We start from the raw sequence: 22,408 nt of genomic DNA on the forward strand, positions 1-22,408 counted from the left end.
CAATAGTTTCTCCTTTGTCGGCACATACATAATCTACAAATCCCTTGTAAGTATACATACCAAGACAGTCAGGCCCAAGTGCCTCGAAGACTTTTAATTAAATGTGATAAAATCAAAGTACAATCCATTCAAAAATGATTTTCTCCGACTGGCCATAGGAAGAAAAGAACCTTTTCACATACAAAATCAAACAAATTCTTGACAATAATTTTTTTTAATTCAATACCATTACCTTCAATATGACTTTTAAAAAATCAAAATAATTTTCAACATGGAATGAACATGAAGACAAATTATGTGAGCATCATGTAAATACTTTAAAATTTTATATTCATAAAATATGGTTCAAACAAATGCACAATACTGCAAACATTAGAATAACTGATGAGAGTATCTGTTGTCACTCATTCAGAAAAAGTTATATTAAGAAAACAAATATCCATATCATGAGTAAGTTGGGAGCACTCTCAGAAACTTTAACCATCTCAGAAAAGAGACTGCAGAAGGCTACATTTCCAGCATGGATTAGTCACTGACTAGTCATCAGAAAACATCCGGTACCCTTAACCACCTGGAGTCACTGGCAATCAAGGCACATGATTTTACATGTAAGAAAATGTTACACCTAAATGCCAGACAGTTAATAGGATAAAGCAGAAGTAAAAGACACTTAGCCAACACTAACATCAACTGTTTGCAGTAAATACACTTTTTTTAAAACTGACCCTTGAAGTCTCCTTGAGAAGGCAATAAAAAAAAATGAAACAAAAGTAAACTATTGACTTTACTTGAAGGAAAAACACACTCTTCGAGACAAATGTTCAAACTGTTAAAGCAATTTTGCTCAAATAAATCAATAATAAGCAACACGAATAAATAAATGACCAGAAGAAAAAAAGTGGTAACAAATGTACTTGATATCAGTCAGACAAACTGATGTGATTTGACTGTTTGTGTGGGTGTGGCTGTGTGAAGATATAGGCTGGTCAAGCAGAAGACAGAAAAGTCAACGTGCACTTATACCTCCAAACACATTACCCGAAAATGAGCTCCAGCTCCGCGTACAAAAATGTTCTTAATCAGATATTTTACTTTTGTTACAGGGAATATAAGAGTAGCTTGGTTTGTGTTCCTTCTTGTTGTCAAGAGGATGACTTCACCTGTGTCCCCCTTGCAAGGTAGCTCAAGCATGAGCCCCATGCACCAGGCACCATATACAGCTCCATGTTGACGCTCTACCAATACCACAAATACTGTTAGAATAAAGTATGGTCGTAAGGACAGGCATTACCTGATGACAATGCTCCCCGACCAAACTTAAATGATTATATAACACTTAACTCTTCGTACAAAATGAGCCAGTTCAGTTGGTGCCTGACATCACTTTGTCGTTAAAAATCAAAACAAACATCTAAGAAGCCTCAGTAAATACATTTTATGTAAAATTAAATTGAATACTTATTATTCCATGGATCACTCATTTTGTACTCAGTTTGGTGTTTACTTTAGGCAAAAAGGTTAAATAAGGGTGAGTTATGGGGAAGTTTATGGTGCTGAACAATTGGATGACAAAATTGTGCATTCAAAGGTGAAATAATCTTTCCCACACTAAGAGATAATGAATCAATGAGGTAACTTATGTCAGCCCTCAGTCACAGCGTCAGCTCATCCAGTGTCTATTGCTTTCCTACAACAACTTTCCAACATTAACCAGAATAACCAGAAGAAGCATCCATACTACTAGTCACTTACTACCCTACCCTCCACTACAAACTAGTGAGCTTTTCAGATCAAGTAGTGCCCTCTACAAGACATAGACAGAAGCCACATCTTTTTTTAAACCATTACACTTGACTTGAATGTAATGTTTTAACACACACAGCCCCCCCCCCCCCCCCCCCCAATCATCTTCACAATTCAAATCATTAAAGCGTGCTACTTCCACCCTACCCACCAGAGCAAATCTGGTCTGAGTGGGACATAACACTTCATCAGTCAGACGATACTTCATAATTGCCCTATATGGGAATCGGCTTGCAATGACTAAGAGCCTCATCATAACACACCAGACACTGCTACATAAAATGGGTAAACCTATGTTTTTCATTACTTCCTTAAAGAACAAATGAACAATTGTGGGGTTATAAGATCACTTGTCACTTGACAAGGTGGCCACCCACAACTTCTAAAAACAGCCATCGCAGCACTCAAAAAGATGAGAAGCATTGAATTGAAATACGCTAGCAGCCTAACCCCTTTGTCCTGTTGAGACATTTCCACCTACGTTTGAACAGAAACGATGGATCAAACATTCATTCAAAAGATAACAGAGCCATAATATCGTTCCCCTTATTTCAGAATGAGTATAATTCTAATCACATCTTTTAAAAGTTTCTCTGTAGGGAGGTAAAAGAAAGGCAGTAATAGTATCTTAGAACACAACCTAGCACATACGTATACACAGCAGTGAAGAGATTAAAAGAGGAGTAAAACAACGGCGGTATGTAATCTTTCAACAAAGGAGGTAGAAAAACAAATAGAAGAGGTAACCAAAACACAAGGAGAACAAAAACTGGCCGTCAAAACATTGCATATTTGTTAAGTAGAGCTAGTTGGCTAGCAGTGGCAAAAAAGGAAATCGTTTGATTGATTGGTTTATTGATTGATTGATTGATTGATTGTAAATGTTTTATGCCACCAATTACACAAATTAGATCATTTAGGAGGTGGGCTGCGTCAAAACTGCAGTCAAATCGAACCTGTGCTGAGTTGGACGCTACATGCTAACAGAAATTACAAAGGTACTTGAAATAATATCTCCATCTCTTTCGTTCATCAGGCAAAGCGCCAAACCATTCCATTACCATTCAAGCAAAATGGAAATGACATTTCATCAACAGGTATATGATATCATCATAATATAAAACTGTAGAAGGAGAATTTATTTCAGCAAATTTGACTACAAGCTAATAATAATTGCATTTATATAGCATATATCCACCCTAAACAGCATGTACTTTATGTGCTTTACAACTATTATTACCCCATCAGACCCTAGAAGACTCAGAAACATTCTCGGCGGGAAGCATGCAGTGAAAGCGACGGATTTCCCGCACTCAAACTCTAACAAACTGACAAGATCTTTCACTGTCTTTAGCTGGGTACCTATTGCCACCTGAGGCAAATTTGTGTAAAGTGCTTTTCTCAAGGACACAACGTTTGACCTGTGACAGGATTCAAACCCATGACTTTAAGAGTCCAAGAGCCTAACCACTAGGCCACCAACGCCACAACACAGCTCACTCAATGAACCCACGACCTTACAATACACACACTACCCATCCTAACAACACTCTTCAAGTCCCTCACTCACTCTTAGCTCACAAAAAGCTTCACAGAACACACAAAGAATAGAAGTCACAGAGACTGGCCGTGCTCTCCTCCCCTGCGCCTCCAGCTGTGGCCGCCTTCACTCTCCCCCCCAGCAGGTGGTAGTTGCAGAAGGTGTAGAGGAAAGGCAGGGTGTGGCTCGAGTGACCAAACGAGGAGAACTTGATGAATCGAGTGCTGCGCGGTTCTTCACACTTGCCACACGACCAGCAGCACGAGGTAAAGGAGAGCTCCTCTGAGGAAATAAGAATAGTAATACAGTCGAACGTGCTCCAACGGCCACCGGTATAAGAAAATCACGGTCCTCCCCTCCCTCCTTTGCTTTTTAAAAAAAATTATAATGGCATTGTGTGAGATGGCCCCTTTTCTCCTTGACAATAGTCAGCCGTCTTAGACAATTTGGACTGTAATAATAAAATCACACTTTCATTTATCTGCATTGGAAACTGGGTTCATAATGACGTAACCAATACACCATTCAAACATAAATACAGTACATAAAAACACAAACAGATAGATACATAGATAAATATATACATACTGAAACAAACAAACAGACTAAGAACACACCATTACTAATCGCCATTGTGAGCTCGGGTTTTCATATCTTACTCAAGAACACACCCCACTGAACACCTACCTAAAACTGTAGTCACTGACCTACGCTCGACATTTATTGTGAGCCTGAACTCAGTAACCCCTCAGCTACTGGAGACCACTATGCAAATGAGTACAATAAGGTCAACATTTTTCCTCCATACTGCAGGCCCATTATCTGTATATCGACATTCCATATTTCTCACAGCGAACACACCACTGTCTGTTGTGGCAACAAGCAGAACACCTGAGCACAACAATCAAGTTTTGTATATTCAAAAGAGAAACTGTGACATCATAACATAAATGTCAAATTTTCTTGTTACACAGTAAATAAACTTTAAGGCAAAAGCCCATGTGAAAAATAATTTAACATTTCTTCTTTGAGACAAGATTTCTTTTTAGTTTGGAGCCTTGGTAGGAGCAAAGATACCATCTTCAAAATAATCTACTCTGTATCTAGTACGACATTTACCTCAAAAACAATACTTTACTTTGCTGTACTGTCTCAATCAAGCAATAATTTGGGCTTGTATCCTGTGGTGTATTTCCAAACAGCTTGCTCGCTTTCCAAGACAATTTAAAACCAACCTTCAACAAAACAAAAACAAGTGGTCACCCATCCCCTACCTTGCAGTGGCACTGGTAACTGCTCTGTGGGGACCCGGCACCTCACGATGAGTGACCGGGTCAAGCTTTTCAGACTGGCCACTGGGCACCTGCGACTGGAGGGCAGCTCGTCCAACACCACACACATGAGCTGAGAGTCGGGGCGAGCGACAAACTTGTTGTTACAGGCTGGGAAACAAGAACAGGTATGGTGCACGTTATTATCATCTTTTCGTTTTAAAAGTTTTACGGCACTTGGAACACAATAAGATCAATCAACATTTAGACACTTCCTCGTGAGTTGAAAAGTACGAAAAGCTGAGAAAAACACTAAAGAGCAGCCTGAGGTGAAAGAGGAATAAAAAGGAAATCCGACCTTCAAGAGGCATCTTGTAATCACATGCAACACAAAGAAAGTAAGCTGATGGAATCTTAAAAACAATACCAATTAATTCAGAACTGTGAATTGGGTTTTATTTTAAGCCTGTGAACCTAGTGTCACGCTGAATTAATAAAAATCATGATATAAATCTATTGACCACTTTATTGTTTTAAGCAATCGTACAGGCTGACAACAAGGAAATCTAACAGAAAAAATTGACAAGACAGCCTCGGTCTCATAATTCACAGCATGTGTCAAATCTAGCATCCTTCACCTGAAAGCGTCAGGTTCGCCTGGCGATAGAGTAGCCCAGCAGGCAGATGTGACAGACAATTGTGATCCACACATAGGCGCTCCAATCTGAAGCACTGGGAGATTTCACTGGGCAATTGGGAAATTCTGCGTCAGAGAAAAAAGAAAGATGTCTTAGGAATGTGGATGAAAAAACAAAAGAGCATTACGTCCACAAGTTGTTCAAATGTTCTAAACCCAAAAAGAAACATTTTCCGGGAGAGAACAAAAAACATTTCATTCTCTTAAATATTGTACCCAAATTCTTTTTATTGTTTTTTTCCAACATTTCGAATTTGAATTTCAGTAAAATATCTTAGAGCATATGCAACTGATACCACACATAAAGAAACTGCAATGAAAAAAAAATCAAAATTTGGGCTTGGTACGTCTGAACAGCTGGCGAACAATTAATGAATAAACATCTAATTATGAATCATCTAATCACATCATATCTCCTTTTACTTCTCTTTTTTTTTTTCTTTAATCAGTATCTCATCACATATAATCTCATTTAAGTTGTCTCAACTTATCTGATTTTACCTTATCAAAGTTGTTGAACTCTAATTTACATTGAGTTGGCCATATAATTGCCAAATTTTACCAAGCAAAAGATCAGGCCAACAGAGGCACTATAAAGAAAAGATGGTACCAACGACACACATAAGAAAAACTTCCTCATTGTTACATAGAACTGGAAAGATGCTTGGTGATAGAGAAAATTAAAAGAAGACCAGACAACGTAGGACAAACAGATCCTGGCCACTTTCCAACAACATTTTACTCTATTTAGTTAACCAACCACCAACATCTCATCAAAGAACTTGCCTGTCATGAGACAAGGCCTACAGCAGCTCTATTCAGAAAACAAAGCAGCCAACCACACAATAGCATCTTCATAATGCTAGCTCCTCATTAACCCTTTCCAGCTCATTTCGAAATGGCCAATCAGTAATAGCCAAACGCATTGCTTGTCTCTCCCACTAAATTTCCTCAAGGGTAAGCCTGGTTATGATAAAAAATAAATCACAGATATCAAGCCATAGCCAAAAAAAGAACACAGGAAAAGAAACCAAGCCGTTACCAAATTTTCTTTTCTCACAAAGAAAGTGTGTCAGGACCAGCATCAGCAGTTACAACTTACTTTCACTTCCAACCCGCGCTAAAGAATGTGAGCAGCAGGAGGTCACTAAGTGCATGCACAGGAGGTTGAACAAATTGAATTGGTGGCCATTGTGTGCGGAAAATGTGGAGATAAGAAAGGGTTAAAGTACTTGCCTGTTATGAGACAAGAGCAGCTTCCTCAGCATGGCACAGGCACTGAGACATGGGGGAAGGAAGGAGATGTCGCAGTGGCTCAGGTCTAGAGTCTGAAGACAAATCAAGTTCTCTACCGCACTCGGCAGTAATGACACTTTTTTGTTGCCACGGAAACTCAAACTCTGAGGAGGACAGCGAGCATTCAACAGATTTTTGTTTCACCTCAAGTGCTACATAAAACCTATTCCATTTTATTATAGAAACTGTTTAACAGAACAAAATATTTTTCTTCAAATACTACCGATATGTGTGTCATATACTATTTATGCTGTTTTACAGAAGTGTCTTCTGTACAATGTGTACGCTTTATGTGTGCAGGCCAATGGCCTTAAATACTGGATAAAATAACTGTCAATCTAAAAATGAGCACTGACAACCATTCTATTCTTGACTACAGTGTAACGGGTTGCCCATTAGAGAATACTTGTTCTGTTCATTGGTTTGAATGAAGAGAAGTAGACTGACATATTAAGGTCATTTAACATAGGGGCCTAAGGGAAAAGCAAGACAGACAGACAGACAGATAGACAGGAACAAAAGAGGGAAAGAACAAAAGTACAAAATCTTGCTATATGCACTACTTAATGTGCTTATTTTCACAAAGAATTAAACGTTTTTTAATTTTTAATTCTTTAAATCTCAGTAAATTTAGCAATTTCGACATACTTTTAATCTGCGAATGTTGAAGACAGCTGAAGGAATGAAGGACAAATTGTTGTTCCTGTGGATCAAAAAATAAAATATACAACAGAATTAACACTGCCATCATACAGGCATGTAAGCTTTGTACAGACAATAATAATCTTAAAGTGTCAAAAACCACTGGATATATTTTAAATTATCAAAGTATCATTTATATGTACTTCAGAAATATGAGGAAAACTAATACAGATATGGAAGAAAAGTGGGGTCTTGGTAGAACTTTTCAAAAGAAACAGTAGAAGAGCATTAATCTTAATGTGGGTCCCATGGGGCTAAGGAAAAAGAGAAGTGATAAGCAAGGACATATAACAGAGAGGAAGATGAACACGTAACATATGGGAACATATGCAGAGAAACATATGCACATACGAGGGGAATATCAAATGTTTTTTACCTGACCATAAAGGAATAAAGGTAGAAAGCTAAAATTTGGTACTAACCTTAATCTTTCTCTATGTAGCCGCCTCCCACAGTTATACATTTTTGCCATCGGTGTATGACCTTGAAAAGACCTTGAGAATAGAAAACCCTCTCTTTGTCTGAAAACCAGCCCTCTACCGCTTCTTTGACCTCATTATCACTTTCAAATTGCCTTCCTTTTAAATTCCTTTTCAGTTTGGGGAATTTTTTAAAAGTCGGACGGGGCTAAATCTGGAGAACAGGGTGGTTGTGGCAAAATTTCATAGCTACTGTCTCACAGTTTCTGCAGCTTTTCTTGAAGTATGTGCTGGCGCGTTTTCGGGAAGCAGCAAAATACGTTTTTGGATCTTTCCTCTCCGTTTTTCCTCTATAGCCTCTCGTAATTTTTGTAGCTGGTTAGAAGAATGGTCTGCGGTGATCGTATGTCCATTTTCCAGATAGTCTGTCATAATCACTCCTTCTTTGGCCCCAAAAAACTGATAGCATCACTTTTCCACTTGATGGCTGCACATTTGCCTTCTTTGGTGTTGGGGACGAGGGCAATTTCCACTGCATTGATGCAGATTTTGACTTAGGATCATTGTGGTGGACCCATATCTCATCCGTGGTTACAAGTTCTTCAAAAAATGTAATTTCATGTAGTTGTTTACCTCGCAAAAACAAACACTTTATAACTGCCCTGTGCTCAATTTTCTCCATTTTTATGTTGAAACTGGAGAACAACATACCATCATTTACTTACAGTGTGCTAGTGTTAGAACCAGTGATCGGAAATTCCCCCAAATTTACTTGCTTTCTAGAAAGATAATTGTTGGCTTTCACCCCAAATTTCAGCTTTCTACATTTATTCCTTCACGGTCAGGTAAAAAAAACTTTTGGTATGCTCCTCGTATAACATAGAGGAGCCTGTACACATAGCAAATAGGGACATGTACATGTCACAGAGAGGAATATGAGCATATAACATTGGGAGACAACTGCTCATAACATACAGGTGCACTCCAACTCACCCTACACTTAGACATTCCAAGGACAGGAGCCTGTCAATATCATCAGGTAACTCTCGAAGCTGATTATGATCCAAGTAGAGCTTGCGTAAGTGAGTGAGATGAAGCAATGGTTCTGGGGACAACAAAAATGTCAGTGACTGTGTTCAGTAAAAGATCATAAATACATTATCAGAGCAATAAAGAGAAAATTGAACATGAGCAAGTCTTAAAGTATGCTACTGAAATGAGACTTGTTTTTATTTACTTTCAATCGCAATTACTGTTCTTAGTAAAACTTTAAAAATACAGCAAAACCAAGCTTATTCCTTTTCATTTCAGCATTTGTCAACTGAAGTGAAAATGGGAATAATAACAGGATTACTTTACTTGAGAACTGAACAAGACTTTTGTATTTCACGATGCACAAGATTACGTTCATCTTATACAAATCAAGAACTGGTCATGGTAAATACCCTTAAGCTTCAAATTACACATATATGTCTGACTTTAAAAAACACACACACAAATCTTAGCTTGGTAACTGCTGCAACACATTCCATCTTGAAGAGTTAGATGCATTCTCTTTAAACTAACAGCCAGAATAATTATTTCTGTCAGTCAATTCCTTAACTTTTTCTGGTCCAAGCCACAAATAATCACTAATGTCTCAGTCAATCCACAATTCACCTGTGATGCTTATTTTCTCCCTAACAAAGCAAATCAGTTTTTGGTTTTTGTTAATACCTAGACCCATTCTGGGTACATTTATTCCTCATATTGTTATCTTTTTATATTTTATTCTTTTGTCTTAATTTCCATATTTAATTTAAAAAATAAATCCAGCACCTAGTCTCTCCCATCACCACCTTCAACCAGTCTCATTTACAACACACTGAGCTGGCACAATCCAGAAAATACCCTTTAAATATGAAAAGAGAAAATAAAATTTGTAAACAAAGTTGTGGGAGACATTGGAAAATAGAATTACCTGGAAATATATGAAAACTGTTGTTCCTGAGATCAAGGCAGGACAATTTATGTAGAGATCGAAAGAAAGACTGGGGAGAAAAAAATTAGGGAATGATTTACAAAAGAAGAATGGAACATTGGGCTATGGAATAATGAAAACATCTCCAAATGACTACTGTCGTTCATTTGAATTTAACAGGAGCGACCCTAGTGGACTATTTTCTATGTTTGTTGCCCGAGGTCAAATCTAAGTACACATATAAGTTAGGCATAGTAAAAAATCTTTCAAACTCAATTTTATTTTAGCACAGCTACAGATGTTGCTATGAAAACGGCCGCCATCTTGAAAATAAATAATGAATTTGAAATCCCTAAGGCTTTCTTATTTACTGACCAAATTTGGTGAGAGTATACCTGAACCAGACCCTACAAGCGTAACAGCGAGTTTTTTTCAATAAGTGCAAAAGAAAAAAAAAGTGAGAATTTTCCCAAAATATGAAAAACCTTTTCTAAATTTAGTTTGCGTAATCGCTTGCCAATGGAAAAGTGTTATTTTATTTTGCAAATATATATATATATCAACATCAGGATAGGGAAAGCAGCAACAACTTTTGGAAGCCTGACAAAATGAGCATGGGAAAACAAAAGATTACCCATCAAAACAAAGATCAAGATTTACGAAGCATGTGTCCTCAGCACTCCTTTATGGATCTGAAACATGGACCTTGTACAGCCGACAAGAAAAGTGCCTCGACATTTTCCATCTCAGATGCTGCCGCAAGATCTTAGGCATTTCGTGGCCTGACAAGGTTACAAATGTTGAAATGTTGACACAGGCAAACCTCCAGAGCATGACAACTAGCCTGTGTTTAAAAAGATTGAGATGGTTTGGCCATGTCAAGAGAATGGATGACAACCGGATTCTGAAGCAACTTCTCTATGGAGAACTTGCCCAGGGAAAGAGACAAAGAGGAATACCAAAATTGAGGTACAAAGACACCTGCAAAAACAGCTTATCTAAGCTTGGAGTAGATTTTAACATCAGGGAAGAAATAGCTGAGGACCGGAAAACATGGAGGAAAATTATAAAGGAAAGAACTAAAATGCTAGAGAACAGCCATAGAAACAACCAGGTTGAGAAGCGCCAACGACGAAAGGAAACAGCGGAAAAAAAGAGCTTCGATCTACGACACTGACATGCAAGCACTGCGACAGAATCTGCGCTTCAAACATAGGAAAAATTAGCCATGAAAGAAGCTGCATGAAGACAACCTTGAGACCATCTTAAGCTAAATTGACCGTCTGCATAGACGAAAAGAGCCATACTACTATATCTCTGTTACATTGATGGTGTGTTTCCTGAAAGTTTCATGTCAAAAGGATGAAAACAAAGGGAAGAGTAGGGAAAAAACTGCAAAAAAAAAAACATTTTGTGAAAAACGAGAAATATTGTGAAAATTCACTATATTAACCCACTCTCATGTTTTCAAAGGCAATTTACAAGGAGAATAAAGACTTTCTCAATTGTCTCCATGCTATTTTTAGACAAAGAACTGGTTGATTTTCACAAATCAGCCAAGATCTCAAGGTGCATAGCCTGACCCAAAATCAGTAAAAATCAAGGGTCGCTCCTCCCCTTAAGTAAAGAGAAGCACAGTAATAGCCATTTAGTGAGGAAAAGAGTAAGAGACAGACAGGAAGAAATAGTGGAAAAGAAAAGAAGCTCGATAATCTATCAGTGACCCATTCTGCCCAACCAAACCATCATGAGTATTACAAAGAGTATCAATATGACAAAACTATTGATGTTGTTGTGATTGTTTTCATTAAATAAAATGAGACCACGATGTAGCACGCTATAAAAAATTCTGCTAGTAAGAGCCAAAGATAACTTAGCAACATTATCATGGTTACAGTGAACAAAGAAAAAGCTAAAAGAATGAAAAAACGTTTGTTGGTACAGGAGGAAATGAGACCAACAAACAATGTGTAATCTATATTTTACACTTACACTGAAAATAAAATCATTCCATTTAGTACTTCTTATAACTGAATGAAATTTCAAAAGTTGATTTGGAATCTTCAGAGAAAGTGCTCAGTGAACTGCCAAGTTACAGTGACAACTGATACAAACGTTTCACAGAACAAATATTCAAGACATGAGAAACCTAAAACTGATATAATGCCAAAAAGTGGAGTCAGAACCTTTCTATTTTAAGGGGTTGAAAATAGTCCCTGCAGCCCCTCGCTTTAGGATATAATCACAAAACAAATACTTCCACAAGGTGACAAACACTTTTTTTCATTTAGGCAGCAAAATTTTTTATTTGCAAAATCAAAAGCCTGATCAGTCATCCTACTTGTGTTAAAAAATCAAAGTAAAACTGTGACTAGTTTTTTAATAAATTAGAATTCAAATTTCGGAAAAACACTATTTTTAAACGGTTATGCCGACAAAAAAAATTTTTTCTTGAAATTGCTGTGAATTAAAAAAAGGTGTTTTGTCAGCTTACTGCAGAACAGCACAAATGAGGACAACAACAATGACAAATAGTTTACCGGAATGTAAGAAAAAAGATTCTGCTTGAGGCTGACATTGACAATGCTTCTCATCACAGACATATGCTCGGGCAGATCCGACAGCAGATTGTGAGACAGGTTCAAAGTTGTGGCATCCATACTCTCATACCCAAGGCGCTCCGGCACTTCACGTAGACACATGTTACTGTTGGTGCAAGGGTGAGAAAAATAACTCATGTGTCATACTTGAGGTTTGAGGAACTATGCAGTATACATACCCGTGAGCAGAATCAGGTTTAGAATTGAAACAAGGAAACTGATATAAAACAAGATTAACTTTGCAAGAAGCACAATTTAGCATGGGTTTAAAAGAATAGCCTTTATTATTATCAATAGCAATAACTTAATCATACTGGTGGTAAAATACTGCACTCCAAGCCTTTAAGTTATAGAAACAGCATTTGCATTTTTGATCCAACACCATCAATACTTTCACTGCAAGCTACAAGCCCTACCACTTACATACCATCAATCTTAAACCTGATTCTAATGACATTGGCTAATTTGTTATGCGGACAACATTAACATTGATCAGAAGATGTGCAAGACACTTCTCAAACATGTGGTACATGACTCATATGTGGACTATAAACTTCCTTCATCTATACACCTCTGAAATAATGGAAGTTGACACATTTTGTGATATGATAAAACCAATTAATCTGAGGAAATAAAAAGCAACAGGTTCAAAAAAGGTTACAACACTGTATCAGGAAGTTTAGTAAAAAGGAGAGCAAATTTATCAAACAGTATCAAACTTTCTTACAACAGGTCCCATTGCAGATGCTGTCAGTCAGTTCACCAATGTAAAGCAGAAAGTGATTCAAGGCATAGACACGCTCAAACAAATGTATACTTTAAACTGCAGATACAAAATTCAAACATTTTGGCCTACCTCAAATCCACCATCATTGCCGTCTTGCTGCTCTGCAGGACCCAGGGCGTGTATGACATGGGTCTCTGAGAGTGACCACCCTTGTGACACCCGCCTTCTGCCTCACAGCACTGACCACACAGGCCAAACACACAGAACCTCTCCCAGCCCGCCGCGTCGCACCTGACAGGGGATGACAAATATTTGAGATTTAAGCCCAATTTCAAAAGAAGGTAAATGTGAAGCATGCTGACAAAAGGATCGGTTTTCGGATTCAATCCCTATGGAAATACATACATCAGGCTTATAGATGAAGTATTTACAATTTATACGAATGAAATAATGAAAGGCATGTTATACTTAAAGAATATGGCATCAATAAGAAATCTACAAATTTGACCCTAATGTCGATTTTTGGCCAAAATCTCCATTTGTGGATTGCGAGAAGTAACTCATTTTGTCAGCATGCCTCACAAATAATTCACATGACAAGATCTCAATTCATCAGTCTCCAATATTTAAAAACTGACAAACAGATAACCCAGTCTGATCATGAAGTCTCCTTAAGAAAAACTTTAACATCAGTGGTAGGTTAAACAACTCTTGTAGTTTACTCATCAGCTACACTTGTGTTAAAACAAGTTAGCAAATGTCATTTAACTGTTTGAAAACTGCCTTCATAGTGATAGTGGTTTATGAACATCCTCCTAAAAAATATTCGCCAAAACTTCTACACCAGCAAAGCTTTACAGAGCAAACTTATCCAACTGTACATGTAGAAGGTGCACTCACACTAACATAGCGGACATAATGATTCACACCATGAACATTTTTGGGGTGGCATCATTACAACACCAATGCAAAACAATGGTAGCATTGTAAGTCAGTGAAGGAGAAAACCAGACCAAACTATCTAACAAGCACCCGCGCTACAATAGAAAAAAATCGACAAGTCTCATGTGCATATAACTGTATTGATGATAGACATCACCAAACAAACAGGAATGAGAAATGGAAAAGATAATAGCAGATCAATCTAAAAACACTTACTTTAGGCATCTAGGATTCACTTGCTGTTGTTTTTTAAGTCTGGAAGCCTGAGGGGAAAAAAAGAAATAGTCATATGTCTGAGCAAAAGAACAGATTAACAAATTAAATCTGTTACTTGTTACTTCATTGTAAACAGTCGAGTCCCTCGTAAAACAACTTTATAAAAAGACAAGTATGTTCCTATATTTAAGTAAACAAACATGTCAACAGAAAAACAAAGAGAAAAATGAGCTGTATCGTCTGATACAACCTCAAAAAGATCATCATTTTGTATGATACCACTGTTGACGAATATATATATTTCATTATTTCGCATCAACCATGCCTCTCAGGAAAATGATAGATAAGAAATCAAATAATAATGCATTCCCTTCGATTTATAGCCAGAACAATTTCCATGTCTTAGTTCCAAGTCGGTTATGTGTGCCTACATTGTAAGAAAGCGTGCAAGAGACAAGGTTACTTTCTGAATCAATATAAACCAAAAAATGTCCCTTTTCATGGAGAGATAAGAGAATGCACAATTTATTTTTTATATTGAGAAGAAATAGAGGAGGAGAAAAGAAACAAACTCTCACAAAACCAGAAAAACTGATCAGAGGTTCCTTTTACCAGAAAATCTGCATCTCAGTATTGGACAAATAGCTTCAAAGATAAAATCTAGTACTCAATACAAGACTCCGCCATACGCCATTTTCAAAAGTGACATATATAATGAAGTCTTACAGTGAACAGTCAAAATAAACACTAGGCAAAATAACTTCAGCTAAAAGGATGAATTCACCTGACTTCTGTTTAACCTTAGGAGTCTACAGCAGAGCATTTTCACTACTAGCCTGCCACAAGAAGTTTGGAGAATTTTCTTTTTAAACACATTTTACAGTAACCAAATAAAACTCACCCGATTCCACTGAGCAGATTTCAGGACCTTTCTTTCCGACCAGGAAGTTGTGGACTGAGTGCGTCGCATCTTTGAAAATCTGGTTTTGTCCCCAAAGCTGGAGTCTGTCGATGAGCTGAAGCGGCGAGGCATGGCTGAAGCGGGCGGCTGTTGGTGAAGTGCATTCTGGCGTCCATGTCTCAGGTTGTAGATGAATGTGTAAATGTGCTTGATAGCACCCACCACTGGCAGAGATATAACAGTTTAGGCTATCCAAGATGCTCGTCTTGAAAGTTAATTAGTGTGTGTGTGTGTGTGAGTGTGTGTGTATGTGTGTGTGTGTGTGTGTGCGTGTGTGCGTATGTGTGTGTGTGTGTGAGAGAGACCACAGAATGAATCAGGCAATCATCAATTTTTCGGCATATGAACAGGCTTTAAGATCATATCATAACTCTATAATATATAGAGAGTTATGTTCAAGTAAGCATGTTCATCTGCCTTGCTTCTGGTGAAAAAAAAAAAAAGACTCATCTGTCATTCAATTCACAAATTTTAATCCCTTCTGAGGTTACTTTACCTGAAAGAACAGAGGAGCTGGTTATGACGGTGAACACAATGATATTGTGAAGGTTTCCCTCCAACAGCATCTCTTGGATGACGTGTGAGATCTCATCAACCACCCACATCTTGGTTCAACTGTGGTAGCAACACAGGCAAAAAGACAAAAAATTAAATTTACACATGGACTTAGAAAGTAGAAATCCATGGTTGCTTAAGATTATAATTTAATGTTAATTAGATATATAAAAGAATTCAGGCAAAATTGTTTTGTCAATGAGCACGGTCTTAAAAGATTACTTATTTATCACTCTATAACCTCAACAAAAGTAACTTACGCTGATTTATCCATTAGAATACAGAGCTATGCTTTTCAACATGAAGTATGCTGTGTGTATCTTGACACTGCACTGGGCTTACAAAGTCAGCCCCAGCCCTGCATACTAGACTGCAATTGTTCTCTCCTTTACTTCTGTACTTTATTAATCATAGGTGGCAATGAACAAAGGTCTGGTTGAAACTTGTGTTGTGCATCTTCAAAAAAATAAAACTTTATCAAAGTTTCAAAACCTGAGTTCACTATTCATCCTGTTCAAATCAAAATATAATTGTGGGAGAATTTTTTCTCTTAGAGCCTATAAAAGTCCATCAGCAGCATTCACTATTACTATTACAATAGCCTATTCACAACATTATTCATCCAGCAATTCTCAGCTCAGTATGCATTCTGCCTTATCCTGGACTGTGGCCACAGCTTGTGCTAGCATGGTTCAGAGTACTACTAATAATTGGTTAATAATCTCTCATTTCACTGATCCCCACCACATCCACCCTCCCAATGTGCAAAGCCTGACAGACCTTCCAAATGTGGCTACTGATAGTGTTGCTGGGGTTTTTTTCAAAAGACAATAGCATGTGTGTCCCATAAACCTTCATTACAAGCCACAGAGATGATGGACTACATCATAAACATTCATTATAGGCAGGCTATCGTTCAAAATTCAAATAAACAGGCAAGGGGGAGCTCAGTGCACCGACACCAGTCTACCCCAAAACTTCTACTGAAAACATGGCATTCAAATGGTTCTGCCACATTCGGAATATCTACGAATAGCGCCCCAATAGCGCAAAAATCATTGTTGATTGTTGAATAGCAAAAGAAGTAGTTTTAAATCGAATGGGAACAGCTCTGGCTCTTCCTATAACACCTCTAATCTTCGGCACTTATATGATCTTATTGTGTTGCAAGTATCATAAAACTCTTACTAAAACTAAGAGGAAGAGCAGGTTGTGAGGGTTGGGATTTTATGGATACTGTCTGTTGGGCTTGTGTACTTCTGGTATTAGACCTCTACTATTATAAATTTCAAATGGCCAGAAAAGGGTTACATTAGGCCCAGGCACATATAAAATTAAAAGGGAGGACTTTCGACATACGACTAAACGTAGAACGATGCAAACCATTTTTAGGTAAGGCGGCCATCTTGTATGACGTCAGACCGGGATACCCCTCCAATCACGTGACTACATGGTCTAAACATAGCCAACCGCATGGCACCAAAGATCGAGTGTATACCTACCATGGCACGACATTTGGTGCGATGTTTTTCCAGGAAGACGCAACGGTAAACGGTAATGTACATGTGATATGATGCAGAGTTCCGATGACGCTGCTGCTAAACTCTTTTGCGCATTGTTTATCAAGCCCGGGGGGATAATCTCCGGGCGTCTTTATGCCAATTTTAGCTCACTTTATTGTCTTTGCATTTACCGTGTTTCAATTTCAAGCATCAGCGTTCTTACGGTTCTGAGCATCATCGATCTAAGCCATCTTCCATCACCAGAGCATGGCTGACGTGCCGCAGTAGCCGCATGGGTGAAATTTTACAGTGCAAAACACATCGATACGGATACACGTCAACCCACTGACCCAACATGTACCTCCAAAGATTCTCTACAGTATCATGTATACGATCTTTGATACCTCCACGGCCTTATAAAAACAGTCTGTGGGTATCCCAGGTAGTGATGACATCACATTACCTAAAATTAGCAGCCAATCAGGAAGATGCGTCGTTCTACGTTTAGTCACATGTGGACTTTCGTAACGAGCGACCACTATGAGACAAAGTAGAATACCGGGCAGTGTTTTTTCGGTAGTTCCCACCCCCCTTATTTGAGTCTAGATTAGATCTAGATCTCTATACGTTTGATGAGCGGCGAGCTAAGATATCAAAATTAAACCTAACAACTGCAAAACATCAAATTATGGTAAAATTCAGGGGGGCATGCCCCTCTGAAACCCCCCACCATATTATTATTAGGTCCGGGGGGGGGGGGGCAAGCCCCCCTGAAACCCCCTACGCTTGGGGCCAAAACCGGAGAATAAGAATTGCAGGGTGGGTACTACCGAAAAAGGGCGGCCTAGCACTAGCAGGCTCCTTGGCTAGGGGCAGGAGTAGGGTTAGGATTAGAGTCAGGGTCTGGGTTAGGTTTAGGGTTAGATCTAGATCTAGGTCTCTTCTTTAATGTGTTTGTTGGGGTGGCCGCTCGTTATGGAAGTCCTTTCCATAAAAATTACTATTTTATTTAGTTTTAAAAGCCTACATGAGGTTACTAGAATTCAGTAATTGCATCACTACCAAGTCAAGTATTGTCAGTACTGAGAGAATCTCGTCAGATTTCCTTGAACACCCAAGCCCCACATCAGCTCCTCAGTGTGTGCACAAAGCCATAACACTGAGAGTCATCTTGAGACAACAGTATTTTGTTGACGAAGTTCACATTAGAAAAACATTGCTGATTGCTGCAGTGACAGCAGACTGGCTGCAAGGCAGGCAAGTTGTCAACATTATGCTGTTTCTGTTTTCGGCAAAAAGAGACTTAAAACTGATGTCGTAAAAGTAAGGGGCGTGGTCTTGGCTTCCTTTTCGTTATTCTAAATTATCTTCTTTTTATCTTTGATTTGCTTTCATTAATAAATTGCTTTGCGTCCTTTGTATTTCTATCACAACTACAAACTTTTGAAAATCGCACATGCCCGATCTCTCCTTTTAAAAAACTCAAAAGTGCACACACTCTCTCTCTCTCTCTCTCTCTCTCTCTCTCTCTCTCTCTCTCTCTCTCTCTTTCTCTAACAGAGGTGCCCGCGGGCAAATTTTCGCTACGATTACATAGCAAAAGTTTCAGAGTCAAGTAATAAAGACTGAGAGCTCGAGAAAACATCTCAGCATCATTTCCTCAATCAGACCAAGTGATGTTGAAACTGGTAATTCGGTAACATTTTTATGACAGCGCATCGCAACTTGAAAATAATTTCGAATGCAGTGTCTGTCTCTGGTTGTCAACGTGTAAAAGGAGAGGGAGTGCGGGGAGAGAAAGATGAAAGAATGTATAATTTATTGTTTTCTAGATTTTATCTATTTTCATTTTCTTAGCTTTGTTGGACACAACAAAATTATGGCGACACGCGGGTGGCTGGAGGGCGCTACCGGTATATTATCCTACTTCTTATCTGTACCTTAGTGGTTTCTCTGTCACTGTCTTACTTTTCCCAGCACTCGCTTTCGAGTCGACGTGCTTTTCTTTACTCAAACAAACAACCAAGCATAGTCACTTTGAGAGGGGGTGGTGTTATGTTTCAAGAATGCATGAACTGAGAACGACGCTTGGGGACCACTCGTGGTGTAAAACGACACATCACTCATTCAGTTGTTTAAAGGAGCTCGAGCAAGGAAGAGGCCCAAACTCCAAATTGGAAACGTAGAGCACAATGAAACGTAGAGCACAATCATATATATGAACCGTTCACCAGTCTCTGCAAATTTATACACGTAACATCAAAATCTTCTTCACTAAACATAGAAGGGTAAAAGGGAATTTCACCCCCCCCCCCCCTTTTCCCCTCTTTTTTTGTGTCTCATTCTTGACAGCGCCTTTTATGCAAACCCAAATGTGACCCCGAAATCGCCACAACTCATGTATCGTGATTTACGTACATTAAACTTCCCTTTCAAGGCTTCCTACAGGCAAATGTACGAAATAGTTTACTGCTTCTACGTGTCACGTTACAAATAACAAAGATTGGTACTTTTAATATACTACACTGCTTCTACCAGTTAAGTTAAATGACAACACACTGGAACGTTAAATAAAAATCGTCCAGTAGTGCATGACCTAAAATCTTCCCCTTAATTCGCACAAACAGTAAGTTAAGACAAACTACCTTAAAATACAAATAATATGAAAATAACAATAAAAATAGATCTGGAGTTTAGCCTCAAAAAGGTGAAAAGATAACCTATCTCTTGGACTTCGAGCTCTAGTTTTATCTCCCATTTTTTACTGATATACCCAATATCACAACAGAACAGCTTTCTGTGGCCTGTGCATTTAAAAAAGAAATAAGGTATCGATATCAGAAAGGAAAAGTCCATGACCTATTGGCAGACACGTTTGTCCAAAGAAAATTAAAGGCTTAGATCAGCGCCCCGATAAGGCATGGATCTCGCTTCCCACTGAGCCAGCCAGGCGTGTGCGCGAATACAACATCACAAAGAATTGATTAGTTGGGTCCGGGTAATTGCCCTTTTTCGAAAATCCTCACTCTCAGTTCAAGTAACCCGAGCGATCCTTCTCGGAATTTTGTTGGTGACACCGGAATCGATGCGGGAAGACTCGCGTGCCTCCTGAAATGCGCTTTGACGTGAGTAAACATTGCCTCCACTTTATAAGGAGAAAATCAGGGAATCTGACTCCGGAAAGGTAAAGAAAAAAAATCAGACGGAGAGGAATGGATGTACAGAGAAAATGCCAGGGAGGGTAAGGAGAAGGAAGGGAAATGGGGGGGGGGGGAGTAAGGTTCTTTGTTTTAACTGTGGTTAGGTGCCTGCAGACAAAGAATGTATGGGCATTAGCTCTGTATAAACAAACAGGAGCGAAAACACTTAGCTCATCCAAACCATTACAATCTTTCAACATCTTTCTTCTCATACTTTCATTCATGTTGTAACTTACAAACGTGAGGGCACTCGCCTTTTGCCGATACGTTAATCCGTTCATCCTCCTTCTGTCCATCCTACCTCCACCCATCATTCTTCCCTCAGAAAGGTAGGCTATTCAATTCTTTATAATAAAAATACAGATATCAGTATTTTTGTTGATTAAGCTCATTCATTAAAATAGTATATGATATTCTACACACAAAAGCACTCAAGGCGGATTTGTATTTATTTTATTGTTATTTTGTAATTTTATTTTTGTGGTTCTCCATCACGGGGGCGAGGAAAACAGATGTTTCAATAGTAATATTGAATACCAGTGCACTTTTCTGAACAGCTGGTCAGTTTATCTCAAATCATAAACACAAACTCTTGCTTTACACTAGATCTACATTTAATTTGAAAAACAAGTATATCGATAACGTATCCCCTCTTGACCTCATTCTTGGCAAAATCCCAGCTGTCTGAATGGTGAAGTTTTATTGAGAGCTGTCATGTTATATCATTATCAACAGAGCTCGAAAACACCTGGGACTGACGCTTAAAAAACAAATAAATTTCCATCTCTGGCGGGCTGAGATTTTATAGGGTGGACATAATCGTTTATTATTTATAGGACGGTCAAAACACGATTTGTAGTTTGTTCACTTAAAAGTGCTTCCGATGAATCATATATCGCCTTGCGAATTCTTAGTACTTCCTTGTTGCTTTGAAGCTCCTTGAATCAAATCAATCCAAAAGGAACAATATTTGTTATTTCACATTTTGTAATTTCGTTTTTTAAAAGCATTAGCATTCCTTTTTCAGCACTAACAATACAAACTATTTTGATAAACTTGCTACCTCAGAATTACATAGTTCTATCTGCTTAGCACCTAGTTTTGAGAAATTTGGCGTCAGAATGGTTTAGTTTCATGATAATTATGTCAAGCATTGTCGAATGCAATTTTGTTGAACATTTTGGTAAGAACTCAGAATATTCTCACTATTTTGATTTAGCGGATAGAACGTTAAGTGCTTTTTGACTTCATGGTCTTTGTAACTCAAAACGGCTAAAAATGTCAGATAAAACTAAACTGGGCAATTCTGAGGTAGCAAAATTAATGTCCACCTGCATGGTCTCCATTGAGAAGTTATCTTACTATGTACAGCCTAGGTCTCCTCCTCCTGTGGGGCCAAAATGAGGGTGGTCGTGACGTCAAGCGCGAGAGACAATTTTAAATTATTTTAAGAAGTAAGACCTCCAGTAGTCTTTACCGATTTTTCTAACATTTCCAATATTGCCCTCCGATTTGCATAGTTGTAATTTATAGCTATAGTTTTCGTTCCGAATGTAGATGGGTGATTAAAAAGTAATTTCCTGTTAACATTTCCAGCACAATATAGATTTGGAATATTTGGTACTTGCATTCTAGTAGCCCCCCTCTGATAAGCTTCTTCTTTTTTTTTGGAGGATAAACCTTTCATCTTCAATCCATTTCTGTTTTGAATGATTTCCCAGTAAAAACTCTTTGACACTTTCTATTTGATACGTGCCCTCTGTTCCAATGCCTTTTCAAAAATTGTTAATAGAATAACTCATGATCGTAGTACTTTACACCATGGAAATAACATTTTGACATTATTGCCTGATACTCTTTTCGTACCCAGTCCTGGACCTACATATAAGAAACAGGGTAAGGGTAACGCAAAGCATCAGTTGAGATGTCACTGACGTTTCACTTTGTACGTTTCAATTTTGGTCTAATGTTGGAGTCTACTAATTTGCCTGTGTACATGTCAATATCATGAGATATA

At 38.2% G+C, this 22,408-nt stretch overlaps 1 protein-coding gene across 3 annotated transcripts; it reads right to left on the reverse strand.

Annotated features, from left to right (window-relative positions):
• Nucleotides 1-3,251: 3,251 nt before the first annotated feature.
• LOC101852048 (leucine-rich repeat-containing protein 58) lies at nt 3,252-18,470 on the reverse strand. Of its 3 annotated transcripts, none has more exons than XM_035972328.1 (13): nt 18,275-18,470; nt 15,631-15,749; nt 15,075-15,298; nt 14,174-14,220; nt 13,145-13,306; nt 12,229-12,394; nt 9,689-9,758; nt 8,722-8,833; nt 7,256-7,310; nt 6,548-6,711; nt 5,253-5,377; nt 4,618-4,785; nt 3,252-3,625 (listed from the first exon to the last, which is right to left on the reverse strand). In XM_035972328.1, the coding sequence occupies exons 2-13, from the start codon at nt 15,737-15,739 to the stop codon at nt 3,393-3,395; spliced, it is 1,635 nt and encodes a 544-aa protein (XP_035828221.1). In that variant the 5' UTR covers nt 15,740-15,749; nt 18,275-18,470; the 3' UTR covers nt 3,252-3,392. The 3 variants fall into 3 exon arrangements, with proteins under 3 accessions (XP_035828221.1, XP_005108046.2, XP_035828220.1); XM_005107989.3 differs by having other exon boundaries at nt 18,254-18,470; XM_035972327.1 differs by having other exon boundaries at nt 18,219-18,470.
• Between the last annotated feature and the right edge of the window lie 3,938 nt (nt 18,471-22,408).

This window comes from Aplysia californica, unplaced genomic scaffold (genome assembly GCF_000002075.1).
Source record: "Aplysia californica isolate F4 #8 unplaced genomic scaffold, AplCal3.0 scaffold00648, whole genome shotgun sequence".
In the NCBI taxonomy this organism is placed as follows: domain Eukaryota; kingdom Metazoa; phylum Mollusca; class Gastropoda; order Aplysiida; family Aplysiidae; genus Aplysia; species Aplysia californica.

Coding starts and splice junctions, on each gene's coding strand:
- LOC101852048 (XM_035972328.1), bottom strand. CDS start 15,739: ATGTGGGTGGTTGATGAGATCTCACACGTCATCCAAGAGATGCTGTTG. Junction 7,311..8,721: donor TTGGAATGTCTAAGTGTAGG/GTGAGTTGGAGT, acceptor TTTGATCCACAG/GAACAACAATTTGTCCTTCA. Junction 4,786..5,252: donor GGCGAACCTGACGCTTTCAG/GTGAAGGATGCT, acceptor CTTGTTTCCCAG/CCTGTAACAACAAGTTTGTC.